Source organism: Pezoporus wallicus, unplaced genomic scaffold (assembly GCF_028554395.1).
Source record: "Pezoporus wallicus isolate ANWC-B61680 ecotype Strahan unplaced genomic scaffold, APGP_CSIRO_Pwel_v1 contig_3568, whole genome shotgun sequence".
NCBI lineage: Eukaryota > Metazoa > Chordata > Aves > Psittaciformes > Psittacidae > Pezoporus > Pezoporus wallicus.
This window is the reverse complement of record NW_026637826.1, coordinates 225,659-249,979: the sequence shown is the minus strand read 5'-3', so window position 1 is coordinate 249,979 and position 24,321 is coordinate 225,659. Positions and strand designations below refer to the sequence as shown.

Below are 24,321 nucleotides of genomic sequence, written 5' to 3'. Positions count from 1 at the left end.
GAGGAGAGAAATGGGAGTTTCATTCCAATTTGTTTGGTTTCAGCAGAGCTCCAGGCAGCAGTGACCTGTATGCTTAGTGTGTGATGCTGTTTGCATGAGCCTCACGCTCATCATGGCTGTTGCCTCCTCATAAGGATGCAGGAATTTGGGCAGCATCTGCCCTGAGAAGCATCCACCCGTGGGATGCTTGGCCCTGGTGCTTGGGTCAGTATCTGCAGTATGGGCTGGATGGGACCAGCACTTCCTGGGGATGTGCCCACCTGAAGAAGCCCTGCAGTTCTCTTCAGGAGCACCTCGTGAGCCAGACACTGAAAATATGCTCTTGTGAGTGCAGTGAATATCCTCTATTTTTTTAATGGTGAGAAAACATTGATAGGAACCTGGAATTTATCACCCTGGACAAGCAAGTTCTGTGTGTGTGTGTATGTGTATTTCCCACGTTTTAGCCTTTCCTCACCATTGCCCTTAATTTTTTAATCCCCTTATGCTTACACCAAGTACCCCAGCCTCATTTCATCCTGTATCTGCAGTGTTGCAGTGAAGGATGCTTCTGTTGTTCGTTGGTTGGCCTTTTTTTTCCCTGCTCTTTTTTTAATGGAGTGAATAGTACTGAATAAAGCAACTAATACGAAGCTGGAGAGTAGCATTCTTGAACTTGCTGAGGCTTTCAACGTATAAATGACTCATTTGCCTTTCTGGCCCCTGCTGCAGCCTGAACAGGGGCTTCTCCCAGCCGCCTGGAGCAGCGTGTGATTGTCTGTTCAGCAGATCACAGTTTAAGTTAGAGCCAGCGCAAGAAAAAGCAGCTCATGAGTAATTCTGGCTGTTCCTCCCTGTGTGCCGCCTTTTGCTGCGCTCGGCGTAGATGATTCAAATAATGCAAAACTCTCTTGTATAAAATGTCAAAAGCTATCTTGGCTAAACGGTTCCCGGTGACTAATGGGGCTGGTGCTGCTCACGTGGCTCCGATGAGCCACAGCAGCAGGGACCTGGCTGCGGGGACAGAGAAGGGTCTATAGTGACGTGTTAAATTGTTTGGAGGGGACAGGAGAGTGTGGGTTTCCCCCTCCGCTGGCATGATGCTGGAGGGCAGAGGGGTAATGAAAGCAACTGCAAGGAAAGATGAATATTCCTGAGAGGTGGGAAGTGGCCTGCTTCTTTCTTGGCATCTTGTCGCTTGATAAATATCAAGCCCAGCAGGCTGCATGCGCTGAGCCACCACCGCCCTGCGTCGTCCTTCCCTCGGTACATTAAGTTACAGCAAGCTGTTTGCTTGGACAAGGTACGGGTTTCCTCTGGCTTTCAGCTCACATATCACTTTGCCATTAAAAAGAAAAGTAAGCTGAGGACTGGAAGCAGCTGACAAGCTCTCCAAAGCACAGCGGGGTACCGAGTCAGAGGGTCCCCCCTGTGTTTGAAAGCTTTGTTGTGTCTGTTGCTTGCTTTCTGTTCCCACCTCTGGACATCCCCAGGCAGAGGAGTAGGATCATGTACAGCCTGTGGTGGTGGATGGAGCTATTTTGCTCACACGGATGTTGCTTAAGGTTTTCCTATGTGAGATTTCACATAGGTTGAATGTCCCTCTGCATCCTGCTCACTGCACTCAGAGTATCCCAGAGAGCAGCAATGGCACAGGGCTTTACAGCCCTTGGTGGTACAATCTTGTTTGCAGTGTGGGCTTGGTGGTGAAATGTGCTGCCTTTGGGGAGTACTTAGAAGGAAACTTCCAGCACTTTCAGTGCCTCAATGGAGATTGACTTAATCCCAGCTGAATTAGTTCCTATTCACCATCTTTCTCCAAGCAGCAGAGAGCAGGGTGGTTGTAATAGGGGGTGCCAGATGCTCCCCAATAGTTTATTGCACCCCTGTGGCCTCAGCGGGCCATGTCTCTGGTGTGGCAGAGGGTGTCCAGCAGGAGAGCCCCGGCACAGGAGATGCTGTGCTGTGGCTCTTCCCACCCCAGCTGGTAGTGACATACAAGGTCCATCTGGTTCTTAAAGATAGCAGCGCTTGGCAGAGGTGGTGGCATCCTGGCAGTGTCTCTTTTGCTCTGAATTTCAGCTGATCACTGTTGATACTTCTAGAGCTGCGTGGGCTCCCATCACCAGAAACCAACTTGCTTCTTCCTAACCCTGTCTCTTACCTGTCTCTTGGCCGTGGTCATGTTTAGGTGCTATAAAGGGATTTGCTCAGTGTGGCAGACTGAAAAGCATCAGAGATTTCTGAAAAGAGCCCTGTGAATGCAGGGAGGTGTTTGTGGGGCAGCAGTTCATGCCTGCAGATGTGTTCCTCATCACCTTAATCCAAGCTCGTACCACCTTGCTCCTGGATCTTGCCCTGCTGTCGTACCTAGCTCCTCATCTCGAAGGTGTAATATGCAGCCATGCTCCTGGACAGCCTTATCCTAGGGGGTATGGTGCTAACTGGACTATGAAAACTGGCTAGAAATGCTTTATCTCGGCTGTAAACCTTCTGAGCAAGGACAGCCGAAGGGTGGGATTTTTCAGTTCTGGATTTAGTTCATGTTGTAAACAGGCTGTGCAGTTGCCTTGGCTTTCTGCTCCGGGTGAAATCAGAGCCAAGTTGTTGGAATGGCTCAACAGGGAAATCCAGAGAGCGAAATGTGGTTGTAATGGGATGGGAGTGGACTGTGCATCAGGTCCGTTTGTCAAAACGAGTTAAGGCATGGACTTTACATGGCAGTAAAGCAGCTCGAAGTCAGTTTTGAAGATTGAATGGCCCGTGTGTCCCTTCCTTTCCTCCCTTGCCCCCTGCCATGTCCACACTGCCCATCTTCTGCATCTTAATCAAGCCCCAACTGCTTGTGCAACAGCCCTGCTGCTAGATTGCAGCTCACGTAAAGCCCCTAAGATGGGAAGAAGAGTTAACACTGACTCCTTTCTCACTCCCCACCTGCACTGTCACCCCCTTGCTATATCCAATCCATAGTGTTAGGCTGGCCAGACCCCTGAGCTGGACACCTCCGTGGAAGAGGCCTGAGCGATGGGCAGGAAAGATGTGCCCTTCAGTGTTATGGACTAGACGTTTTGGTGCCCACCTCCCTCCAGCCACCTCTCCCCTTTCTGACGAGCAGGACACAGCATTCCAGTTGCACAGAGACAGAAGCGCAAACACTCGGGCTCATGTTCAGCAGAGCCCAGATTATTCTGAATCATCCACTCTCCTTATCAGAGCGCTACAGACGGCGCCTGCATCACTCGCAGCACAGGCCAGCGGAGCTGTGGCAGCACTCTGCCTGTTTTAATTGCCACAAGCGAGCAGCTATTTGAAGCCCTGTCCCCAAAGAGCAAAGGAGCTTGTCACTGTGCGGAACTCGGCAAGAAACGCGGGCTCATCACGCGTTCCCATCCTGCTAAGGATGCAGATGTATAGGGGTGCACGTATAATGCCTCAACCAGGTGGGCGTGTTGGAGTGGGGACACTTCTAGGCTTGGCTCTGGGAATGGGAGCTGCGCTTGGGATTTTAGTTTGGGTTTTTTTCCTCCTCTCTATTCATTGTGGAATACCCTGATGCCTAAAGACATGGGCTGGGGGGAGCTGGAAGGGCTGTGTCCCTGCAACTCCTCAGGTGTGAGGTTCTTCCAAACCCACCTTCATCGTGGCTCTGGGCTGCACATCGGTTCTGCTCAGCCCCTCCTGTGTTCACAGATGTACCATGTCTCTTTGCCAGGAGGCATCCCATGTTTTCCCTGATCTCCTGCAAGGCACTGCTTGCTGCTCCTTCCCCCCATGTAAACGTGATGCCCAGTAGATAAAATACCAGGTCTAGTGGAAAGGCCTGCCTAAAAATTACTGGTCTGTGCTAAAATTGCCCTTTGGAACCTATGAAGGGTTGGATTACCTGAATTTCTGGATTCCTCAGAAATAATGAGCGTGCTTACTGTGGGGAGAGGCTTGTCCTTGAGCATGCCTGCCTCTTTTGCCCCAGTGGGCAGTGCATGCTCTACATACTGCACAACCTTTTGAGCCTTGGGGAAAGGAAATACCCTTGTGTTTGATGGAGCATAGTGTGATAATGCAGGACCAACAGTGCTGGGGCAGGGGGGTGCCCTCCTGCAAGGTTAAGCCCAGTTAAAGTGAGCCTTCATGTAGTTCTGAGCAACCTGCCTGAGGGGCCTTTGGCGAGACTGGGGAATGAACCCTGATCTGGGGGTTTTGGAGTCCCAAATCAGTTCTGAGATGCTGTGCCAGGCCCGCTAATGCCCTGAAATTAGTTTTTACAAACTCTACCTTATGTTCTGACCTGCCATATTAATTTTCCAGATGATGAGATTGTGGCTTTTAAATTGGAGAGAGCTTTGAGAAATATCACCAAACAGGCATGCTGCTGCTGCCATCTGTCTTTGAGCTGCTCCTGGGATCCCATTACTTGCTCTCAGCAGACAATTGTTATTGCTTTATTGAATTAGGAAGAAGAAAAGCCAGCGACTTCCGAAATAGCTGTTTTCCATAACTAATTCCAGGTGCTAAATTCTCTCACCTAATTTGTTGAGACCTGGGGGATGTGTTGAAATAATGCTTTATGCAGCTCCTGGGCGTGCAGTTTTTACAGGTCTGCCCAGAAAAGTGCCATGATCTGACAGTTTTGAAGGGCGTGTCATTGGGAGGGCTCTGAACAGCTCCAGCACCACTGCATCAAGTGATCTCAAAGCCATGCCACCCCAACCAGGAGCCAACATTGGGCGATAGGTTCCTGTCTGTAAAAAGTGAAGGCTTCCTTGCCCTTCCTGATGGTTTTGGCCAGCTCAAGCTGTTGTCCCAAGTCTCCCTTCTTCTCCAGCTGATTCCTCTTCCCATGTCCTCCTCCTGCAGGCACTAGTCCCGTGCCACCCAGCCTGCATCCCACCGGGAAGTAGAGGTCTCAGCACAGCAGGACCCTCTCCCTGGGCATGTGGGTTCCTGTGCACTGATGAGCAGCATCCCCAAGGTGATGTTGACCATGCACAGTGTGGCATTTTGCATCCCGATGCCTGCTTCTCCTCCTTGTCTTTCTCTGCAGAGTGCCAGGAGCCAGCCTTGCCAGGCACAGGGATTAACACCAGCAGACAAGGCTGTAGGCAGATAAAAGCGTATGGGAAGGTGGTATTTGTTGGGATGTAAAATGCACCCCCTGGGTGCATGGATCCTGCTGCTTCCCCCTTCTGGCCAACCCAGTCCTTACTTGCCCGATTTAAGGCAGTTCGGGTGTGATTGCTCGCAGTCAGCACCGCTCTCACCATTCAGCTGGAGGCTTTGGTGCACACCACTTGAAAATCAGAGGTGAGACCTCTCCAGCTGAACACCCAAAACTGGAGGGAGCAGAAACTGCTCCTGCTACCTTGCCTGCAAAAAATGCCCTGTGGATCCGAGTCAGTCCTGTGGTAATTGCACTGGGTTTGCAGCTGGGGCACGGTGACAAGATTTACTGTTTCTCTCCAAAAGTGGTTTCTAATTAGCATTGAAGCAAATCAAAGTGGGGGTGAAATCAGCTTGAACTGCTCAGTTTGCTCCTCTGTAGTTTCTTTCCTGTGACCAGCAGGTCGAAGGAGGTGATCCTGCCCCTCTACTCTGCTCTTGTGAAACGTCTCCTGGAGCATTGTGTGCAGTTCTGGTGTCCTCAACATAAAAAGGACATGGAACTGTTGGAACAAGTCCAGAGGAGGCCACGAGGATGATCAGGGACTGGAGCACCTCCTGTATGAAGAGAGGCTGAGAAAGTTGGGGCTGTTCAGCCTGGAGAAGAGAAGGCTGCGTGGAGACCTCATAGCAGCCTTCCAGTACCTGAAGGGGGCCTATAGGGATGCTGGGGAGGGACTCTTCATTAGGGACTGTAGTGACAGGACAAGGGGTAACGGGTTAAAACTTAAACGGGGGAAGTTTAGGTTGGGTATAAGGAGGAAATTCTTTCCTGTGAGGGTGGTGAGGCACTGGAATGAGTTGCCCAGGGAGGTTGTGAATGCTCCATCCCTGGCAGTGTTCAAGGCCAGGTTGGACGAGGCCTTGGGTGATATGGTTTAGTGTGAGGTGTCCCTGCCCATGGCAGGGGGGTTGGAATTGGATGATCTAAAGGTCCTTTCCAACCCTAACTATTCTATGGCTCTATGACTCTATGGATGGACATGGAGTGATGCCATTCCCAGTGCACTTCATTGCCTGTCACCCAGTCCAGTGTGCTCCTTGGCTGCAGCACTGGTGGATGGGACCTTGCGTGGAGGTGCTTCGCACATTCAGCACCTACAGGTGATGTGTTGAGCTCTAGGGCTTGAGTAAGAAATGCTTTAGTAGAAAGTGTGCCCCTTTCCAGAAGCATCCTGCCAGAGGCATAGGATGGCTTCCCGGAGGTGGCTGTCACAGCTGTGATACTTTAATCAAAAAGGCACAATTTACAAGTGAGAGAAGGTTGGTTTCGGGTTTGCTTTTTTTCTCTTTGCCTGACAAATTAATTTGAGATTTCATTAAACCACGGTCCATTGCTGCACACCGAGCTGTCGGCTCTGATGGCGTGGACGGATGCCCTTGCTGAGGAGCTCTTAAACACTTTGCTCAAACAAGCAACCTGATTTATTCCTCTCGTAATTATTGCTTGGGTTGCGTGCACCACTGTGTCCGATGCCTCTCTATCTCTCCTTCCATCTTCTCTTTGCAGCCACCAGTGCCAGAAATGCTGCTGTAGCTCAGTGGTGGGAGCACAGTCTCAGGAAGGGAGATGGACCCCATGGTACGTGGGGTGCATATTGGCATGTAGGCAATAAGGAGCTAAGGGCAGCATTGAAATAGCAGTTGATGGTGGTGTGTATGCACAAAAAGGGTGTTTGGGAGGGAATGCTTGCATGGTGGGTTTGGGAGGGGGTGTTGTTGGTTGGTTGGGTTTTTTTTGTGTCAGCCAAAAGCTGCTGCTGCCATTTGCAGCTCTCAAAGAAAAGCTGAGCAGCCACAAAAGGTGGAGGAAAGTTTTCCTTCTGTGGTATTTCCTTTAACTGAGCCATTGCTATTTGAACTTGTAATGGTTTCTAGTTTTGCCATCGAGGATTTGGCCCCTCATTTGAGCAGAACCAACTAGCTTTCATGGTAAGCTTCCCAGGGTTTAAGTTGGGCTGATGACTCTATGGGGATCCTTTGAGCCCCTCATCAGGAGGGCAGCAGAGAGTGTCCCTAATTGTGTAACTTCATATTTTGGCCTGGGTGATGATAGAAGGTGCATCCTTCTGAACATCAGGATTCCTTCTGATTAAGAGCAGCTCAGATCTCAATGGCAACAATGACTGTAGGTCAGCAAGCAAAATACCATTATTTGAAGGACCAATTTTAATCTTGCTTTGCAACTAGCATTTGTTTTTGAACGCAGGGTGATAGCCATTGTAAACTGGCTTCCAGTTAAGTATCCCCTCCTTAGAGGGTATATAGTGGCTATAAAAACCCAATTAATGTGGCTTTATGGGTGTCTGTTCACATTCTAATTGTTTGCAGAGTTTTGTGTTAGAATTGGTGTATTTTGCTTAGTAGAGGATGATGACTTATGAGCTGGGTCCAGGTGCATTTGGATGGGGATAGGAATTCCAACGCAGAAAACCTATTCTAATTTATTAACATAGGTGGTTGGTGGCTGGACAAGCTGTTTCTGGTGTTTATGGCCATACTTGCAAGCCACTCAAGTGGGTGTCTCCAAAAGAAGGTGAGAGAGGCGGTGGGTCTAGGGGCAGGTGATCTGTAGGCTCCATAGATGGGACTGTGCAGAGCTGAGCTCCTTCCATAGCACATGGTCCTTCAAAACTGCCTGAGCAGCTCCTAAAAAATGCACAGAAACTGGACCTGGAAATGCAGAAAACCGTTAATTGGGTCTGAAGGCCATGGAGGTGCCATGGAGGTGCCGTGGAGCCCCAGGGAGATCAAGACCAGAGATCTGCAGCACAAAGTTGGTGGCCAGTCACTTCTAGGAGACATTTAGCGCATTGTGGTCTTGGTGCCAAGACATGCTCCCCTGGATGGAGGCCTTCTGCAGGGTAGCTGATCACAGGCTGGTTTTACTGGATAAAAGAGCTGCTGTTCAGTGTTTGTGGTCTGTAGGATGGCAACTAATGGACTGAGACTGCAAGGAAGATTTAGGTTAGTATTTTGGGAATGTTTTCTAGCAGTGAGGATGGTTAAGCCAAAGCTCCTTTATTCCCCCTTTCGCTGCCCAACCAGTAAGTCCACAAGTGATGGGGAGTTTTAAAGCCCAAATTAGACAAACGTCTGTCGGCAGCAATGCAGGCTTGTTTGATCCTGCCTCGGGCAAAAGATAGAACCAGAGCCTTTTGGAGGCCATTGCAGCCCTATCTTCTTGCTGCTGCAAGACATCGGGGTGAAATCCTGAGGCCTTTAATATGGGTTGGTTGGAATGAAGCAGCAGCATAAACAGAACTCAGATGTGGGAGCATCTGTTGGAAAGAGCTGGGAATGGGGCAGGGAAGGGCAATGCTGGGTGCCCAGGCTGGAGGAAACCCACCCAGCACCTCTCTTCTGCTTATCAGAGAATCATAAAGATGCTCAAGGCTTATGATAGGACCTCAAGCCTTATAGGGAAGCTTCTTGCATTCATCTGGCGTCACTGGAGCCCAGAGGTGGTGCCTGCCCCTCTCACTGGTGGATGTGTGGTTGGTACAATGGTTTTCCCAAGCAGTGCTTGGCGCTGTGGTTCGTTACCCCTCTGCTGTGGGAAGGGGCTCTGTCATGGGTTTAGGATTAACCCTCTTTCTGGAGACCTTCCAGGTCTCCCTCTCAGGTCTCTTGTATTTGAGCATGGCAAGTCCTTTCATCCCCCCAGGCGTTCTCCTTCCCCTGCCTCCTCCATTGCGTTCTTTCTGATTGCTGTCCCTTGTGATGGCCCCGGCAGGCCTCCATCCTCCAGTGCACTGCATCTTGCTGTGCTTCACTGCAGCTCTTTAAGCTCAGTCACGACCATCTAATGAAATCCCTGGATAAACTGGTAAGCCAGCTCCTGAGGAGGGGCTTGGGGGACACCCAGCAGTGTCTGGACCAGGAACAGAAGAGGGTATGTGCTGTGCCTGCCTCCTCCCAGGTGCACATCCGAACTTTGTGCCTATTCAATTTGTTCACTATTTACAACCTCTGAGTCGCACAATAACCCAAGTGAAGGTATGGGCTGTTGGAGTGATTCCAGCGATGTTTAGACCTGCTCCAGGCAGACTGTGCTGCTGCCCCTTTGGTAACAAGAGGGGTGTCTTGGGATCATGGCATCTGCTTGCTTTCCCTTTGCCTCAGCCATAGATTTGTGTTTCATAGATTGTGTGGCTAGCTGGATTATAAATTATTCATGGCAGGGAACTTATCGTGTTTATCTGGAATAATTGAGCAATTAAGTCTGTTTAGGTATGTAAAAAGATTGTGCAATGGCTTGTCTATCTTCAGGCCTCACATTCTGCAAGAGCATTTATTACATATTTAATCCAGAATAATAAAAAAGGCAGAAAATACATTCTGCTTTGATGCATCGATCCACTCTGATACGTTCATTTGCAGAAGTTGTTCATTCCAGCGGCTCCACTCATAAATGCTTATTGGCCCAGGATAAATGAGACCTAACTTGGCTCCTTCTGTCTGGAGAAAATGTGAGGCCATAACACCAGGTCTGTGACTGTCTCTGAAAGTACTTTGGGCTATTTACGCAGGAACTGGGGTTGTCTTTACTGTTCAAGAGCTTCTGTCCCAGACACTTGCTACTGAGTCAGAGGATCACGATCCTCTCCACCCTGACTGCTGCTGTACCATACTGAGATATTGATGCTGTCAAGGTAATGCAGTGTTTGGAGTGTAAAAGCACCTTCAAATATTCCAGCATGTTTAGTTTAGTCCCTGAACTACAGCCATTATCTCCTATTGCTGTAATTGCCCAGGAAGCTTCCCAAAGGAGCCAGAAACTTTCAGACAAGGCTGCAGCAGGGACCACTCATAACTGAATAAATTGAAGCCGTGCAGTAAATGAATTCTGTGTTGCCAATAGGAAACTGGGCAAGTTTATTAAATAGACTGTTCTAAGTCTATTTACTGAGAGCAGCATATGCTCTGCATCACCTCTGTACGTGGTGTACCACGCTGCAGCCAGAGAAACCCCGTGGCCTCATGCATTTCTCTGCTTTGGGCAGGAGGTACCACTGAGTGGAAAGTTTTGAGCTCCTCTCCTCCCTCCCAGGCTGCTATTTTAGTGCTGCAGAAGACAATGAGTGAGCAGGACCGGAGGCTCCTGTTACTCTGGATGTCTGTCCTTCAGCAGCAGCAGAAGGCAAAGCAAGCCATTAGGCTTTCCTTGGCCGAGAAGGGCTCGTGTGGAAGTCCTGCATAACAGAGCGGGAGCGGACCTGGGGCTGCACTTAGAGCACATCAGCGTGCAGAGCTCGAGAGGTTAAAACCTGGGGTGAGCTCTTTGCCATCCTCCCTGACCAGGCCCAGGAGACAGCATCCTCTGAGCACGCACAGACGTCCAAACCTTTCATGCTCTCCTGCGGACAAGGAACAAAGGCTGTCTAAACAGGAGCTAGTGAGGCAGCAAATTGCACAAGAAACATTCCCTAATGAACTGGAAGGACTTGTCCCTTCGCCTCGGGCAGTGGCACTGCTTCGCTAGGCAGTGCCTTGCTTTGGAGGGGGCACCCGTGCTCCCAGGGAGCAGAGGAGCAGCGCTGGGTGAAGGTTTCCTCCTGCCCATCTGCTTCTCTCCACCAGCAAGGGCGAGGAGTGAAGAAGGGGATGGTTGTGGTTACCGAGGAGCTAGCAGCTCGATCGCCGCCTTAGCCATGGGGATGCTGCTGGGGGAGCACCGTGATGGCACAGCAAGGTTAGTTGCAAAGCTGCTCAGTTATATTCTTTGAATGTTTGCTTCATCTCTGCGTGGGGTGGGCAAGGATCATCCAAACAGCAAGGCACAGGAGCTGGAGGTTGAGGGTCTGCAGAGCCTTGTGTGGGTTAATGCCTCCTGAGGCCCTCTGGGGAGAGGAGAAGACTTGCTCTAGCAGCCTTCTCTTGGGAGTGCTAACTAGAGAAAAGGAAGCTGGTTAAGGAGTGACTAATAGGATGAAATGGCACTGTCTGATTCCGCAGCTCGGTTCTCAGGACAAACGTGGTTTCCCATCTGTTATTTACAGTGCAGGAGATGAGTTTGGGGGTTGGTTCCTCTCGCTCGCCAGCAAGCGAGCAAGTTGATTATTTTCTGGCAAGTGCCAGCAGGATGATTGCTGACTGCTTCAGTGGCTTCCCCTTCTGGGCAGGAGTGCTAAGGACTGGGTTTTATTTGTATTGAGATGTTTGAGGATAAAGATGAGCATAAGGTGGCCTTTTTCAGACATGCCTCAGTGACCAATCCCCCTGTCACTTAAGTGCCAGAGCACTCCTAATTGCACAGTTCCTCTGGAGGCCTGGGTTCTCCTCAAACTGTGCTTTAGATTTGGACCAGGAAGCCTCAGCCCACGCTGCCTGTGTGTTTGCATCCGCCTCCTCTCCACCTGGATGCAGGCGTGAATTTTGGTGATGTCTTGACGTGCAGCCTGGCCACAGATACATGACAATTCCTGCACCCTGGACCGTTCGCGGTCCTCCAGAGGTGCCTTAGGAGACTTCATCTCCTGACCTTATCCGCTCCCCCTACATCACACCACACTTCAGCCTCCCACGGGATGCTTTGCAGGCTTCTCATTTCATCCGCTCGCAGGCTGCACACTGATCCCAACAGGAGCTGGTTTTCCTACCCTCAGCACGTGAGCTTCATGGCAAGCTGTCCCTGCGCTGCTGTAGGAGAAATCAGCAATAGTTCTTCTGTAAAAAACAATCCTCCAGCCTTCCGAATAAGACATAGATTTGTATTTGTCGTACGTTCCACCAGCCAGTCTGAGATGGTGTGGGAAGCCTTCTCCATGCGCTCCCTTTAGAGTCTTCCATGCATCAGCAGCTCTGCCAGGTTTTGCTGAGCTTTCCCTGCTCTCCTACAGCAATCCCCACCTCCTGCCTTCCCAGCAGCATCCTGCCGCAGCTTGCTGTGGCCTCTGTTCTCTAGCCAAGGGCTGCCTTCTCGCACGGCCTCTTCCCTTGGACCAGGATGTTGCTTTAGTTGCAGGGTACGTGGCTTTGACAGGTTTCAGCATGACAATGTAAAAGGCAAGACGTGCTCCTGGAGAGCTCCCCTGGAGTGGATCCGGGAGTCATGGAGGGGAAGGGACGTTTTGCTGACTGGCTGATTTTGGGAGATGACGGTTCTTCATCTCGGGCAGAGCTGATGAATTGGATGCACATGAGGATACCCTTAGGCAGACTACTGGCAGCTTTTGCAGCTCTAGGGAGAGGCCAGGCTGGTGCAGTGCTCCTCCAGGATAAACCAGTAGCACCCATTAATGAAACCCTTCTTCATCCAGTCAGTGGTCTTGGCATTGAGCCTCTCCGTTAGCCTGATTGATTAACACAGTACCTTCATTACCAATTCCAGCTTGGGTTATTCTTATACTCTTCTAGGTCTGGCTGTTCTGGTGCCTGTGAAAGGAAGAGGAGGGAGCTGTGACTGTGGCCTCGGGGTGGATCTGCTGGGTTTTGGCTCCATGAGTGGTGGCTCTGGGGCTCTCAGAGTCAAAGAGCTCCTGCCAAAGGCTTGCTGCCTTCCTCTTCCCAAACGTGTTGGGTTTTTATTCCAGGTTTTCCAGTTTTGTAGGATATTAAATACACATTTAGGGCAACTTGGAGAAATCCCATGCTCCTTTTCTCCTCTGATTTCCCATGAATTTGGCTTCCTGTTTTTCACCTAGTTCTGTACCCTGTTCCCTCACACCAGAGGAGGAGGATGAGTTGTATCTTCTGCTGAACAAAGCTCCTTTGCTTCATCCTGGTCAAAGTGGCCAACCTTTGGTGGGATTGACCACACTTGACTCAAGATGACTTGGGAGCTGGTCTTCACAGCCTGAAATAATCATTTGTAACAAGTCAGATGGGCTCTGCTCCTGTAGTGCTGAATGATACAGGCCTCCTTTGATAATACAGGGTCATATAGCTAGCCTGGTCAAATGGCTTTGGCTGCAGTAAGGTTTTGTAAATGGGTAGAGCTGGTGAGAAACCATTTAGTCTCAAGTCTCCAAAGTCTTAAATGTGGCCATCTAATGCTGCTTTTTTTGGTTTTATTATTTTTATGTAGTAGGATTGCACATCCTGGGTGACCTCCAAATGGTCCAAAATAACCAACCCTCAGCAAAGGCAGAATTGCCCTTCATTATAATCCTAAATTTTGGCTTGAAGAGATCCTGGATGTTCAGTTAAGAAGTCTTTCTGCTTACAGCTCATTTTAAAGCTTCCCCTGCCTTTTGCAAAGGCTGAACTTTATACTTGAGATACTTTTAGAGCTGTATTGTCTTACCGCAGGAGAACAAAACAACCTGTACATCACCAGCATTCCCTTGCATCTCCTGGTAACAAATCCAGGGGATGGGCTGTTTCCATATTGTTTCCTGAAATAGGTGGTGTCAGAATAGCTTTAGAAGCATTATAAACTCAAGCTGTCTCTCTTGTTTCAGGTGATTTTGAACTGGGTGCTTTTCTTGGGGGTTTTCTAGAGGGATCCTTAAGCTGCAGCACACAGGGATGCTTTTTGGTCCTCTACGTGTACCTCTGCAAAACCTTGCTCTCCTCTACTGCATCCCTCTGCAGAGCACCAGGATCTGACCCACCATGCACGTGCCCATCTATAATTCTTACTGGTCTGTAAATCTGCCCCAGGTACAGCCAGCATGTGCTGTGAATGCTCCTGCTACATCTGGCTTTTTAGGGAAATGCTGATTGGAAACATTTTCACTCCTAATGGGATTAGCAAATGGTCCTTACTCACAGCTGCAGGATGGCACTGAGAGGGGGAGGCACATCTGGCAGTGGTGACCCTGCAGATGCTGCAGGTTGCAGACCTGCCCATGAGCTGGGGAATAACAGGATTTGGGAAAGGCTTTAGAGGAATATTCTGGGATGTTGCAGGGGTCTGTGGTGGGAAGGGGCAGGCTGATGGTCGTGGTTGCACTGGGCTGCATGCAGGGCTGGGTCAGGTATTGGGTGTCAGTAAAGATGAGGTGGTTCAAACTTTCAAAGCTCTTGAGATCAGTATGGGTATAAAACACCCTATAGATGAAAGGCCTGCAGGCTTCACCTCCCTCAGTCTTCTGCTGAGCCCAACAGCATGCGTATAATTTGCTTTAATGGTTAGAAACATCTGCTGTTAAAAGTGATGCTTAATATATTTGGCTTCTACTTCCAGTCATTAGTTCTTCTTATGCCTTTTTCTGCCTAATTAAGAACCTTTTAGTACCTGATATTGTTTCCACTGAATGTGCTGCTATATCGTAATCAAGTCGCTTCTTAATCTTCTCTTTGATAAACGAAAAAGATCAACCTCTTTAATTCTCTCATTTCAGACATTTTCTGCATCCATAGAATCACTCTTGCAGATCCGGTCTCTATCTCCCACAGTTTTTTACTAAACCTCCTTAAAATGTCGGTGTGGAAGAGCTGAGGGGTCTGGAAGGAGTCCCTTGATGCTGGAAGAGGAGGCAGAGCCACCTCCTCCCTACTACTCCAGCTCTTGGCTTCCCACACAGAGCAAGTGCATGTTTACCAGGCAGCAGAGACTTGTCTTCGTTGATATTCATCATTTTACCCCAAATCTGCTGTGTGAGTGGTGTTAGCCATAGTCAGATGAAGACCTCAGTAGAGAGATACGTGAGCAGTGCTGAATCCTTGTTGTCTCCCAGATCAGCCAGCTAACTGGTCTGAAAATCCATTGAACATACTCACTATTAGTATTTTATAGTGCTTTTTTTTGTTGGTCAGGATTTCATACGTGGTCAAAGCACCTTTGGGCACCAAGGATATTGCTTCTGTGCATTACTAATATCAAACATGCAGAGAATAAATTCAGACTTGCTTGCTGTGACCTATTTTGCCTAAAAACACATTGACTGGCATGTACACGTGCCCTTCAGTTCTCTGCTGCATGAATCCAGCAGTGTCTTTCTGTCTTGGACAGATGTCTGGCTAACTGTCCCCTTCAGGCCATGCCTTTGCCTTCTTGGATATTCAAGGAGACTCTTCCGGTCTTGTAAGATTTCCTCTTAAATCCAAACATCAGCACGCAGCAGTTTACTTCGCTGTCTTGGATCTCTTGGATGCAAAATTATTCAGATCTGCCAAATTTAAATCTCTTCTGGTGCTGGTAGATGTTGTTCAATGTTCTTCTCGATTGCTAATAAGTTGGAAATGCTTCATCCTTGTAATGAGTGTTATCCTGCTTCTTCCCCAGTGCTCAATGACAGTAATTACAGCACATCTGCCAGATCTGTCTTATTAACAGCTTTGCCACCTCTACCCAGTGATGGACCCTTGTCCTTTCTAGGATGGCCTTTGTCCCTCATGCCCTTGATCAGTCCTTCCTCCTGCTCCCCAAGAGACTTTTTCCTGAAGTTCCTTTATTTTCACATGGTTTAAGCACTTCACAGCTTTTCATGTGCTGAGCTCTGATATTTGCTGATTCTCTATTTCTAATGGTGCTCTGTTTTGCAGAGCAGACACCTTCACTTTGAGCCCTTCATTGAGGCATCAGCATGCATTCAGAACTATCATCTGTGTCCCCATTTTCTTTGTGTTTTTCAGTATTTCCCCCAGTCCCATTTCCTGGGGTGGAGGAGGATAGCATGCCAGCTTCAGACTTTTCAACAGAGCACAGTTTTACCTCCCTGATTTTAGAGTATAATGGTGTCTTCAGCATTCTCACCAGGTGAGCTGGAACTCTAGTTTTCAGTAATGTTGGTCTTTTTCGCTTCTCACTGATAGATGTTTCATTCTGTTGGTTACCCTGACTGTTAGCAGAGATAAAGTAATAGTCGGGTACATTATTCTTTCCATATTCTTGGCCTCTGCTTCTCTACTGTTTCCTGAGCATCTTCCCACTGCATGATGAGTCTGCAGGGAAGAAGAGGACAACAATGCCAGCCAAATAAATAGTTTAATCTATTTCTTTGTCATATTTGCTCAGTTCTCCACCAAGTGAAAAATTTCAGGGGTTGGATTAGTAAAGTTTTACACCCAGGCTTTTCCATCCTCCTTTCTCTTTCTTGGGGGAAGGATCTTTGGCAAGATGACTTGGCCCTTCCTCTTTACTGTTTTCCCTCCGGGATCCTTTAAGTCCTCTTTGATCTGTGTAATCCACACATTGTGTCATCAGTTGCATCAGCAGAGGCTGGTCAGGCAATTTGTGATAATCCCAACTAAATTTACATCTCAAACGCTCGCTCTGAGAGAGAGCTGCCCCACTGCATCCCTGCAGCTTCCTCCTGCTCCTCAGGACAGGCGTTCTTCAGCAGTTGCTCACCAGGTCACTGAGAGAGATTTGATGGTTCCCATCCCATCTGAAAGCCCCCTGGCTTTTTTCTGACTTGATCACGTAAACTGGGTTTATTGCGGTAAGGGAGAAAGCTCCAGTGATCATGTTGTTCCCCAGCCCTGAACTCAGGAAGATCCTTGTGGGCTTGTCCATGAGCCATACTGTGGCCTGTGGACCTGGACATGGTACCTCCTGGTACCTAGGGAGCAGCTCTTCTGCACAGGCCTTGCCCAGGGGCAAAGCAGGGGCATGGAGAGAGGGTGAACCAACAGAGCTGGAGCTGTTTGGTGTCCACCAGCAGCACTTGCTTCTTGCTAAAGCTGGCAGACAGTCAAGGGCAATCAGTTGAATTCCCTCTATTTTGTTGGATTGTTTGGAAGTTTATGCAGGAGAGCAGCAAAGTATTTTTCTCGTTCCAAGAAATAAGTTAAATCTTGTGCCAGGTTACAATAAATACAGACAAGGCGAACCCAGGAGCGTGGAGCATCTCTTTTTTTTCATGTACCTTTTTGTTATGGTCCCTTAAAATCCAGATGCAAACAGCCCCGATCGTGGGTTTGGGAAGATCTCCTCTTGCCCCAGTTTTTTCCTCACCGGAGGGTCTTAAAGTGTGAGTAAGGAGATTATGTGGAGAGGGAAGATTTGCATTTCTCAGATACTGGGAACTTTGCAGGGAGAGAGAACCTCAATAGAAAGGATTGGTTCTCCCTTAATTGGAACTGATGGGGACGGCAGGCAAAGCTGATGGGATTCTGGGAGGTGTTCTGAAATAGAATAGTGGGAAGAAATTCCAGGGGGTGTGAAAGCAAAAATAACACGAGGCATTCTGTGTGTCAGAAGAGAGACAGCAAGACCAGGAGAAATGATAAAAACTAAAATGCTATTTTCAGAACCTAACTATAATGTGGTTCGTTTGGAACAACCCGGAGAGCCGGCGATGTAGCGCGGGATTGCTGGGGGAAAACTGAGGCTGCTTCGCACACAGCTCTGGCTGCAAATACTCGAGCAGAGGCTGGTGGGGATAGCGGCGTGGGAGCTCTGCTAGCACAGTGCAGGCTGCAAAGAGCACAGAGCTGATGTGCAGCCAGGCTTGTAAGGCTTTGCTGGAGACGAAGAGGCAATGCAGAGCTCTCTGCAAGCCAATGAGCCAGCCAGTGCTGGGCAGGGAGTGGGCAGGGGAGATTTGCTCATGCACTCTTCTTTGATTCTGATCCATCTTTCCTGGTTGCGCTGAATTTCCTCTATTTTGAAAGTTTATTATTTGAAGGCTTGGCTTTATGAGAGCCCCCCTTGGGGGGGGGTTGAGAGGGTTCAGGGCATATCTGCCTCTAATCCTGGGGACTTGCTGTCCAATCCCATCATAGGACCTGCCAAAAGACCCAACTGCATCTCTGTGGGCAGCTCCTACGAGCAGAAAACGGTCAAAACATGCCTGTGATTGCAGCAGGGGGAGAAAAAAACCCAGTAGCCAGGTTATGAATCAGTTGTGCAGCACCCAAAAGGCCATGCAGAGCTGGAGAGATGGGGCTGAGCGAGGTGGTTGAGGCAGTTAATGTCTCTGCAGGGGGGATTAAGCTGAGCCTTGGGGGTGAGCCATAACTCTGGGATGAGGAGATGGCTCCTGAATTGAAAGGCAGGAAGATCCACATCTCGTGCAGTTTATGCTGGGATGTGCAGCCCCAGGAGAGCGCAGGGGCTGGAAGCTGTTGGGTGCTGTGTGTGCAGCTGCCCATGCCAGACTCTGGGTGCACTTGTCCTGTGTGCTGCTCTGGTTTTGGGGAGCACTCTGGTCATTTTTGCCACCCTAGTTGCTTGCCTCAGAGAAACCTTCTTGCAGGCAGACCTGGTTGTGCTGCTGACTGTGCTGTATATTAATATTTGCACAGGAGCTGAGCATCCTGGGGGCTGCTGGTATGGGAAGGCTCACAGCTTTCATATGGCCTCTTTAATTAATTTAATTCAGACATTAGGGTGTGACAGGGAATGTCTCTCAAGGGGGGGGAAGTCTTTCATTTATCACCACTTAGCCAGGGAGCATTATAGTTTTCATTTGCATCCCAAAGTTCTTTGTGGTGAGAGTGGGAATTAACCGTGTACTGCCCAGCAGCACAGATGCACTGTGTGAGGGGAACCTGCTCTCTGCTGTCCCTTAAGGGCTGCAGCACCAGGTTTTTGTGTGGGATATCACAACCAGAAGAGCCATCTCTCCTGGCCTTGGGGAAGCATCAGGCATCTCTTGGTGGGTTTTCCTCTGGGAAGTACCTGGCAACAGCAGGCAGCGTGCCGGTGCTGGGGAGCATTGCAGTTGTACACATGCGTGATAGCAGCATCTCTCTGTACGCCTGCACTGGACCTCCTGCCAGCCCTCTGCTCCTGTCTGAGGGGCCCTGCCTGTTTTCTGGTCATTGTTGCCAAGTGACCAGACATTTGCTCTGGTCACCAAGTGGTGCCTGGAGAAGCTGTGGCTGCCCCATCCCTGGCAGTGCTCAAGGCCAGGTTGGACACAGGGGCTTGAAACAAGCTGCTCTAGTGGAAGGTGTCCCTGCCCATGGCAGGGGGTTGGAACTGGATGAGCTTTAAGGTCCTTTCCAACACAAACCAGGCTGGGATTTGATGAAGTGGGAGGAAAAACAAATGGGCTTTAGGGAGGTGGTGGGGCCAGGAGCAGAGCCCATCACTAGCAGGAGCATTACAGCAGAAGCTTTGGAAGCAAACCAGTGCTAATTAAAGCTTGCTCTTGCACCGGCATGTTGTGCCATGGGTACCTGTGACAGATGGGGTCTGTTCACCGTGACTGCGAGATACTTTCTGGGGAGAACATGGTACCAAAATGGTTTTCAGGAGTTGCTGCTTGTTCTTATGTCTACACAGGGCTTGTCTGGGGGAACCTCATGGTGTGCTGGGCTTGCCCCCTGCTCACTGCCTGTGTCTTCTCCTTGTCTCACAGGTGAAGGAATGGTTGTGCTTGAACTGCCAGATGCAGCGTGCGCTGGGGATGGACATGACCACTGCTCCTCGCTCCAAGAGCCAGCAGCAGCTGCACTCTCCTTCACCATCCCCATCCCACTCCCCGGCCAAGCACCCACCACCCTCGGCTGCTGATAAGACCCCACCGGCCACCCGCACCCTGCCATCAGAGCCACCCAAACCTCACCCCACCACACCACAGAGGGACCCGCATGGCCAAGGCCAGCCAAAACCTCAGGAGGCGGCCAGGTCCTCCCCACAGCATCAGCAAGCCAAGCCTTCCCCCTCCGAGCAGAGAAAGGCAACAGGAGATGCGGGGGCAAAGCCTGCAGCCCCGACCCCCGGGGCTGGAGCACAAGAGCAGCCCCAGGAGGGGCTCACAGGGAAGCTCTTTGGCTTCGGGGCGTCCCTCCTGACCCAGGCAAGCACACTAATGTCTGTCCAGCCAGAGGCCCCCCCTCCGAGCCAGCCATCTCCTGGCAAAGTGCCTCCAAAAATCGTCTTCAGCGATGCCAGCAAAGAAGCTGGTCCCAAAGCGCCGGGGGCACAGGGCCGTGCCGGGGCCGCAGCGGCCGCGAAGCCGGGCAAGCCGGAGCAGGGTGTCAAGCCAAAGGAAGTGCCGAAAGCGAAGGTCTTGTGCCCCCTGTGCAAGGCAGAGATCAACGTGGGCTCCAGCGAGCCCCCCAACTACAACACGTGCACAACCTGTCGGCAGCAGGTCTGCAACATGTGTGGCTTCAACCCCACGCCTCACCTGGTGGAGGTAAGGGGGCTGTGAGGGTGGGCGCGTGCTGATGGGGGGACGGTGCTTTTTCCTTGCTTAAAATGGAGAAAAGGTGGTGTGCTTTCCTTCAAAGGTTTAAAGCCTTTAAGAAGCTGCTGAAGCTAAGTCCTTCCTGGGGGAAACCCTAAGGCTGGAGGAAATGGTTCTCCACCTCTTGACAAAGACATGGATTTCATATGTGTACACTGATTTCATGCTGGTTTCATGCAAGTAGAGCAAGGGGTGGTTGTTGCTTGGGGCACCCCAAGCAGTGTCCAAGGGTGAGGAAACAGAAAAAGGTCATATAAGGGGCAAAGTCACCAAGAAACATCCTCCTCCTGGTGCTGCAGTTGGGACAAGGCTGGTGAAGGATGTTTTGCAGCTCCTGCATCCTCAGATGATGAGTGTGCAAGGAAAATGGTGTGTGGGGGGGAAGTGGTAGAACCTCAGCAAGAGGGTTTTGGATCAGCTGCAGGCACGCAATAGCCCACTGGAGTTTGTTGCCCTGCTCCACTGTGCAGGGTGCAAGGGAATGGGCTGAGCAGAGGATGCATGTGGAGATGTCCATAATGCTGTTCAGATGTGAAATGGCTGGGGGTCTTGCAGTCTGCTGTGATGGAGTGCAAGGAGAGGAGATGGGAGGTTGAGGTGGTCCAGGGTCCACCCGGTCTCACCAACCATAGTAGCGAGGTCTCTGAATTGTCGTGATGCCCACCCAGATGATCTTCACAAGGACCAAAAAGGCACCATAGCCAACTGGCCACCAGTGCCTGGAGAGTAGTGCAACTGGGGCTCAGCTGGAGCATCCTCTCACCCCTTCCACCTTGGTACCTAGGGAGGAAGATCTTCCAGACCCTTGGAGAAGGTTTCTGTTAAAGTCTAGACCCTCACCCCCTCCTCTACAGGTGGTTCAAGACGCTTGTGAGAGGAGGCCTGGGGCTTTCTTCTGGAAGTGCTGCATCTCACAGCCAGTAAGACACAAACTGTTATCACCAGCACATGGAAAAGTTAATGGGAACTTTAAATGACCAGAAGTAGTATTGCTAGTCTTGGCTCCAGTCCATGGTGGATAATTACATTTTCTGTCCCTAGCTCCTCCCTGCAGTTTCAATTACACATGGTAATTTTCTCCTCCTCCTGAAGCTGCTGCTGGTCATGGTCACGTTCATGGTGGAGGAGAGCCACTCTGTGTGTGCAGATGCAAACCCATCAGATGGCCACCCCTTGTACATAATGCTGTTTTCATCAGAAACACTCTGCTTGCTGCTCCTACCCTTGCTTCCTTCCTACCCTGAGGGCTTGGGTGAGAAATAGAAGGTATCCAGGTGTTTAGTCCCTTGGGTAGGGTTGAAGCCCATGTCGATGTGCCCCTGAGCAATGATGTGTTTCCAGGTTTCAGAAAGCTCATGAGTTGGTGAAATAGCTTTAATGTGCTCCCCTTGGAACCTGCCTGTTTAATTAATTAAAGAATTAATTTGGGGTTGGGTTGTGCCCAGTATCATGGTGCTCTCTGCAGGTACCACAGGAAGGTGACCCCTCCCCAGGGTCACTAGCTAACAATGGGGATTAAGTTTTAGATTTGGAAGGCTGAGCTCTGTCTTGGCTCTCTCAGCTCTTGAGCAAATGCCTTCAGGCACCCGTGGCACTCACCCTTGCAGGTATGTCCATCTTAGGGTTCCTTGCTGCTGCTCATCACTCTGATATCCACGGGTTTTGTTTCCCTTTACACAGCCTTGGGTTTTGTTTCCCTTTACACAGCATCACTGTCTGGCTCGGAATGGACGTGTTGGTTTAGGGGATTTATTTTCTTAAGAGTTGAGGAAGAAAAGCAACACTTGAGCTGTGAATATTCTTAAAAACTTTCTGAGGAAGGGCGGACATTGTGAGATCTGTTAACACAGCTGGGCTTTAGGTTTGCTTGAGCTTCTGAGAAAATTGCTCTGTGTTCTGATCCTCTTTTTGCCTGCAGCTCACATGAGCTTGTCCCAAGCCCCGAGATTCATACAAATACCAGAACTCGCTCTTTGAAGTAGTGACGCTTGATCCATTCATTGCTATATGAATTAGGACTCTGCCTAATCTGCCCTTGCAAATTGTGTGGAAGCTAATGAGGAGATTTGGGCCTGGGTCTGTTAGGTGCAGGAGGAGTGCGAGCTGCGGGTGAGACAAGCAGCGCCCTTGGTATGTGCCACTGGAGCCTGGGCAAAGTCTTCACCTCTGGTTCAAATGGTGGGAGTCCCAGCGAGGGAGAGGGCATTGGGCCATGGTGGCCTGTTTTTTGGGGGGAAGGATGGAGTCTTGCAGTAAAACAGGTCTAAAAGGGTGCGTGTTCTGTAAATAGAGTTGCATCGTCACTGCAAGCAGTCGAGGCTTTGTCACAGCTTCATCTGTGAGCTGCATATGTGAACTTCATTGCAAAATCATGTAACCATCTTGAGAGGGGGAAAAAGCCTTTAGGCTTGTATGTGATTATTTAGATAATTATTAAAGGTAATAAATTATCTTTAGGTAATGTTTGTGTCCTTGTACAGGACAAGTGTTTTTGCTGACTAGTGCCAGGGAGGCACTAATGAACTGGTGCTAAGGGAGACCGCTCTGCCTGTATTAGTGCAGGTTGTCACAGCTCGGTGGGAGGCAACACTCAAACTGAAACTGGTACTTACTGGGGGGCTGAATGACCCCAGTAGTATGATGGGAGCCAGAGGGCACACTGGCAGCTCTGCTTCCCTAGTGACCCCATCTCCCTGGTGGCATCAGGCATAGTGCTGAAGGTGAAGAGCATCCTGACACCCACTAATCCTAGTTAGCATGTGCTGCATTCCAAATTCATTGTGGCTGTTGAGGAATAGTCCCCACAAGCAGCTGAAGTGAATCTTGGAGGGAGCATGTGGCCAAAGCACATCTTTGGGAAGGGGATAAGGAGGTATGGAGGAGCCGCCTGCTTAAAGAGACCCCATGAGATGTACGAGCCTGCTGGTGGAGGTGAGGCTGCGTTAGGATGTTGCACACTGCTGGAAGCAGACGTCCTGCTGCATGTCTGTGTTTTGCCTTGCCGATGGGTGACCAGTGGGATGTGACAGGTCCCGACTAGCTGGACACGTGGTCAACATCAGGAGGGGCAGCCAGTCAGACCCCATGGCCACTCTCAACAGCGGGGGGGGTGGTGGGAAATATTGCTGTCTGGCAATCATTGTTATAAAATGGGGGAGAAGAAAATGAAGAATGAAATGCAGAAAGCAGGGAAAGCTTTTGCTGCGATCTGCAGCCCCCTAAAACTCCTGATTTCCCTGGAAAGATGTCTTATTTTTAGCCCATGGTATTTTCATCCCCATCCCACTCCTGATCTAAAGATGGAGTCAGAGGCTCTAGGTCCTTGTCGTCCCCTCCCACCCTCTGCAGCCGTGTGGGGAAGTATCCAAGGAGCTGCCTCCTCCCAAGCCCTTCATTCAGGCAAGCACTCTCAAACCTAGCAAAAGAGAAGAAAGCAACTCAAAGTGCTGGTTTTCTGTGGAGTCGTGGGCTGCACTGCAGAGGTGCTGAGCCACCAAAAGAAAAGGGTGACTTACACTTCCCTCGTTGTCTTTGCACTGCCATGGGCTGAGTGCTCATGTAGTCCAGTCTAGGGGAAGGTTGCTCCAAGAGCATCCCCCCCTGTGAGCAGCTGGGGAGTGCCTCCAAGTCGAGAGCTCTCACGAGATCCACCAGCAAGGCTGGCTTTCCTTTGGCTCTGGGTCTTGGTGGCCATGGTCAGAAGATGCTGGTGAGGACTGGGAGTCTAGAGCACTTGAAGAGCTCAGGTACAAGTGTGGCATTTTGGTAGGAGAAGCGCGTAGGCTTCCCATGGCTCTGGAAGCTGTGGATGACTATCAGAGAGCGGAAGCCAAACGTGTGCCTGACTTCCACTTCTTTTGCTTGTTCGCCATTATACATGTTACCCAGCTTTAAATAAGTTGTTTATGTGAATTACCAGGAGTACAGGTGCCTGGAGCTTCCTCCCACCTCATCACACCTCCTCCAGGAGCTGGCTCCTGGAAACGGCACCATGAGCTCTTCCCAAGTCAGAGCTGGCCCTTTGGGGCTCTCCCAAATTCCCTACAGCCTTAGCCTGATGACATTCAGGCAGGAAAGAGGTTTCTGCTGCAGGAAGACTGAGCACTGGGCTGTTTTGGTGGGGATGTAAGAAATCAGCCTGTTTATGGCA

The 24,321-nt window shown here is 50.1% G+C and overlaps 1 protein-coding gene across 1 annotated transcript in view; it reads left to right on the top strand.

The window, feature by feature from the left end:
• The window catches only part of BSN (bassoon presynaptic cytomatrix protein), a 95,350-nt gene that overhangs the window by 30,405 nt on the left and 40,624 nt on the right, over positions 1-24,321 (top strand). Inside the window, exon 3 of the mRNA XM_057407670.1 lies at positions 19,338-20,120. Coding sequence (XP_057263653.1) covers positions 19,338-20,120 — 783 coding nt within the window. The remainder of the gene's footprint in view (positions 1-19,337; positions 20,121-24,321) is intronic.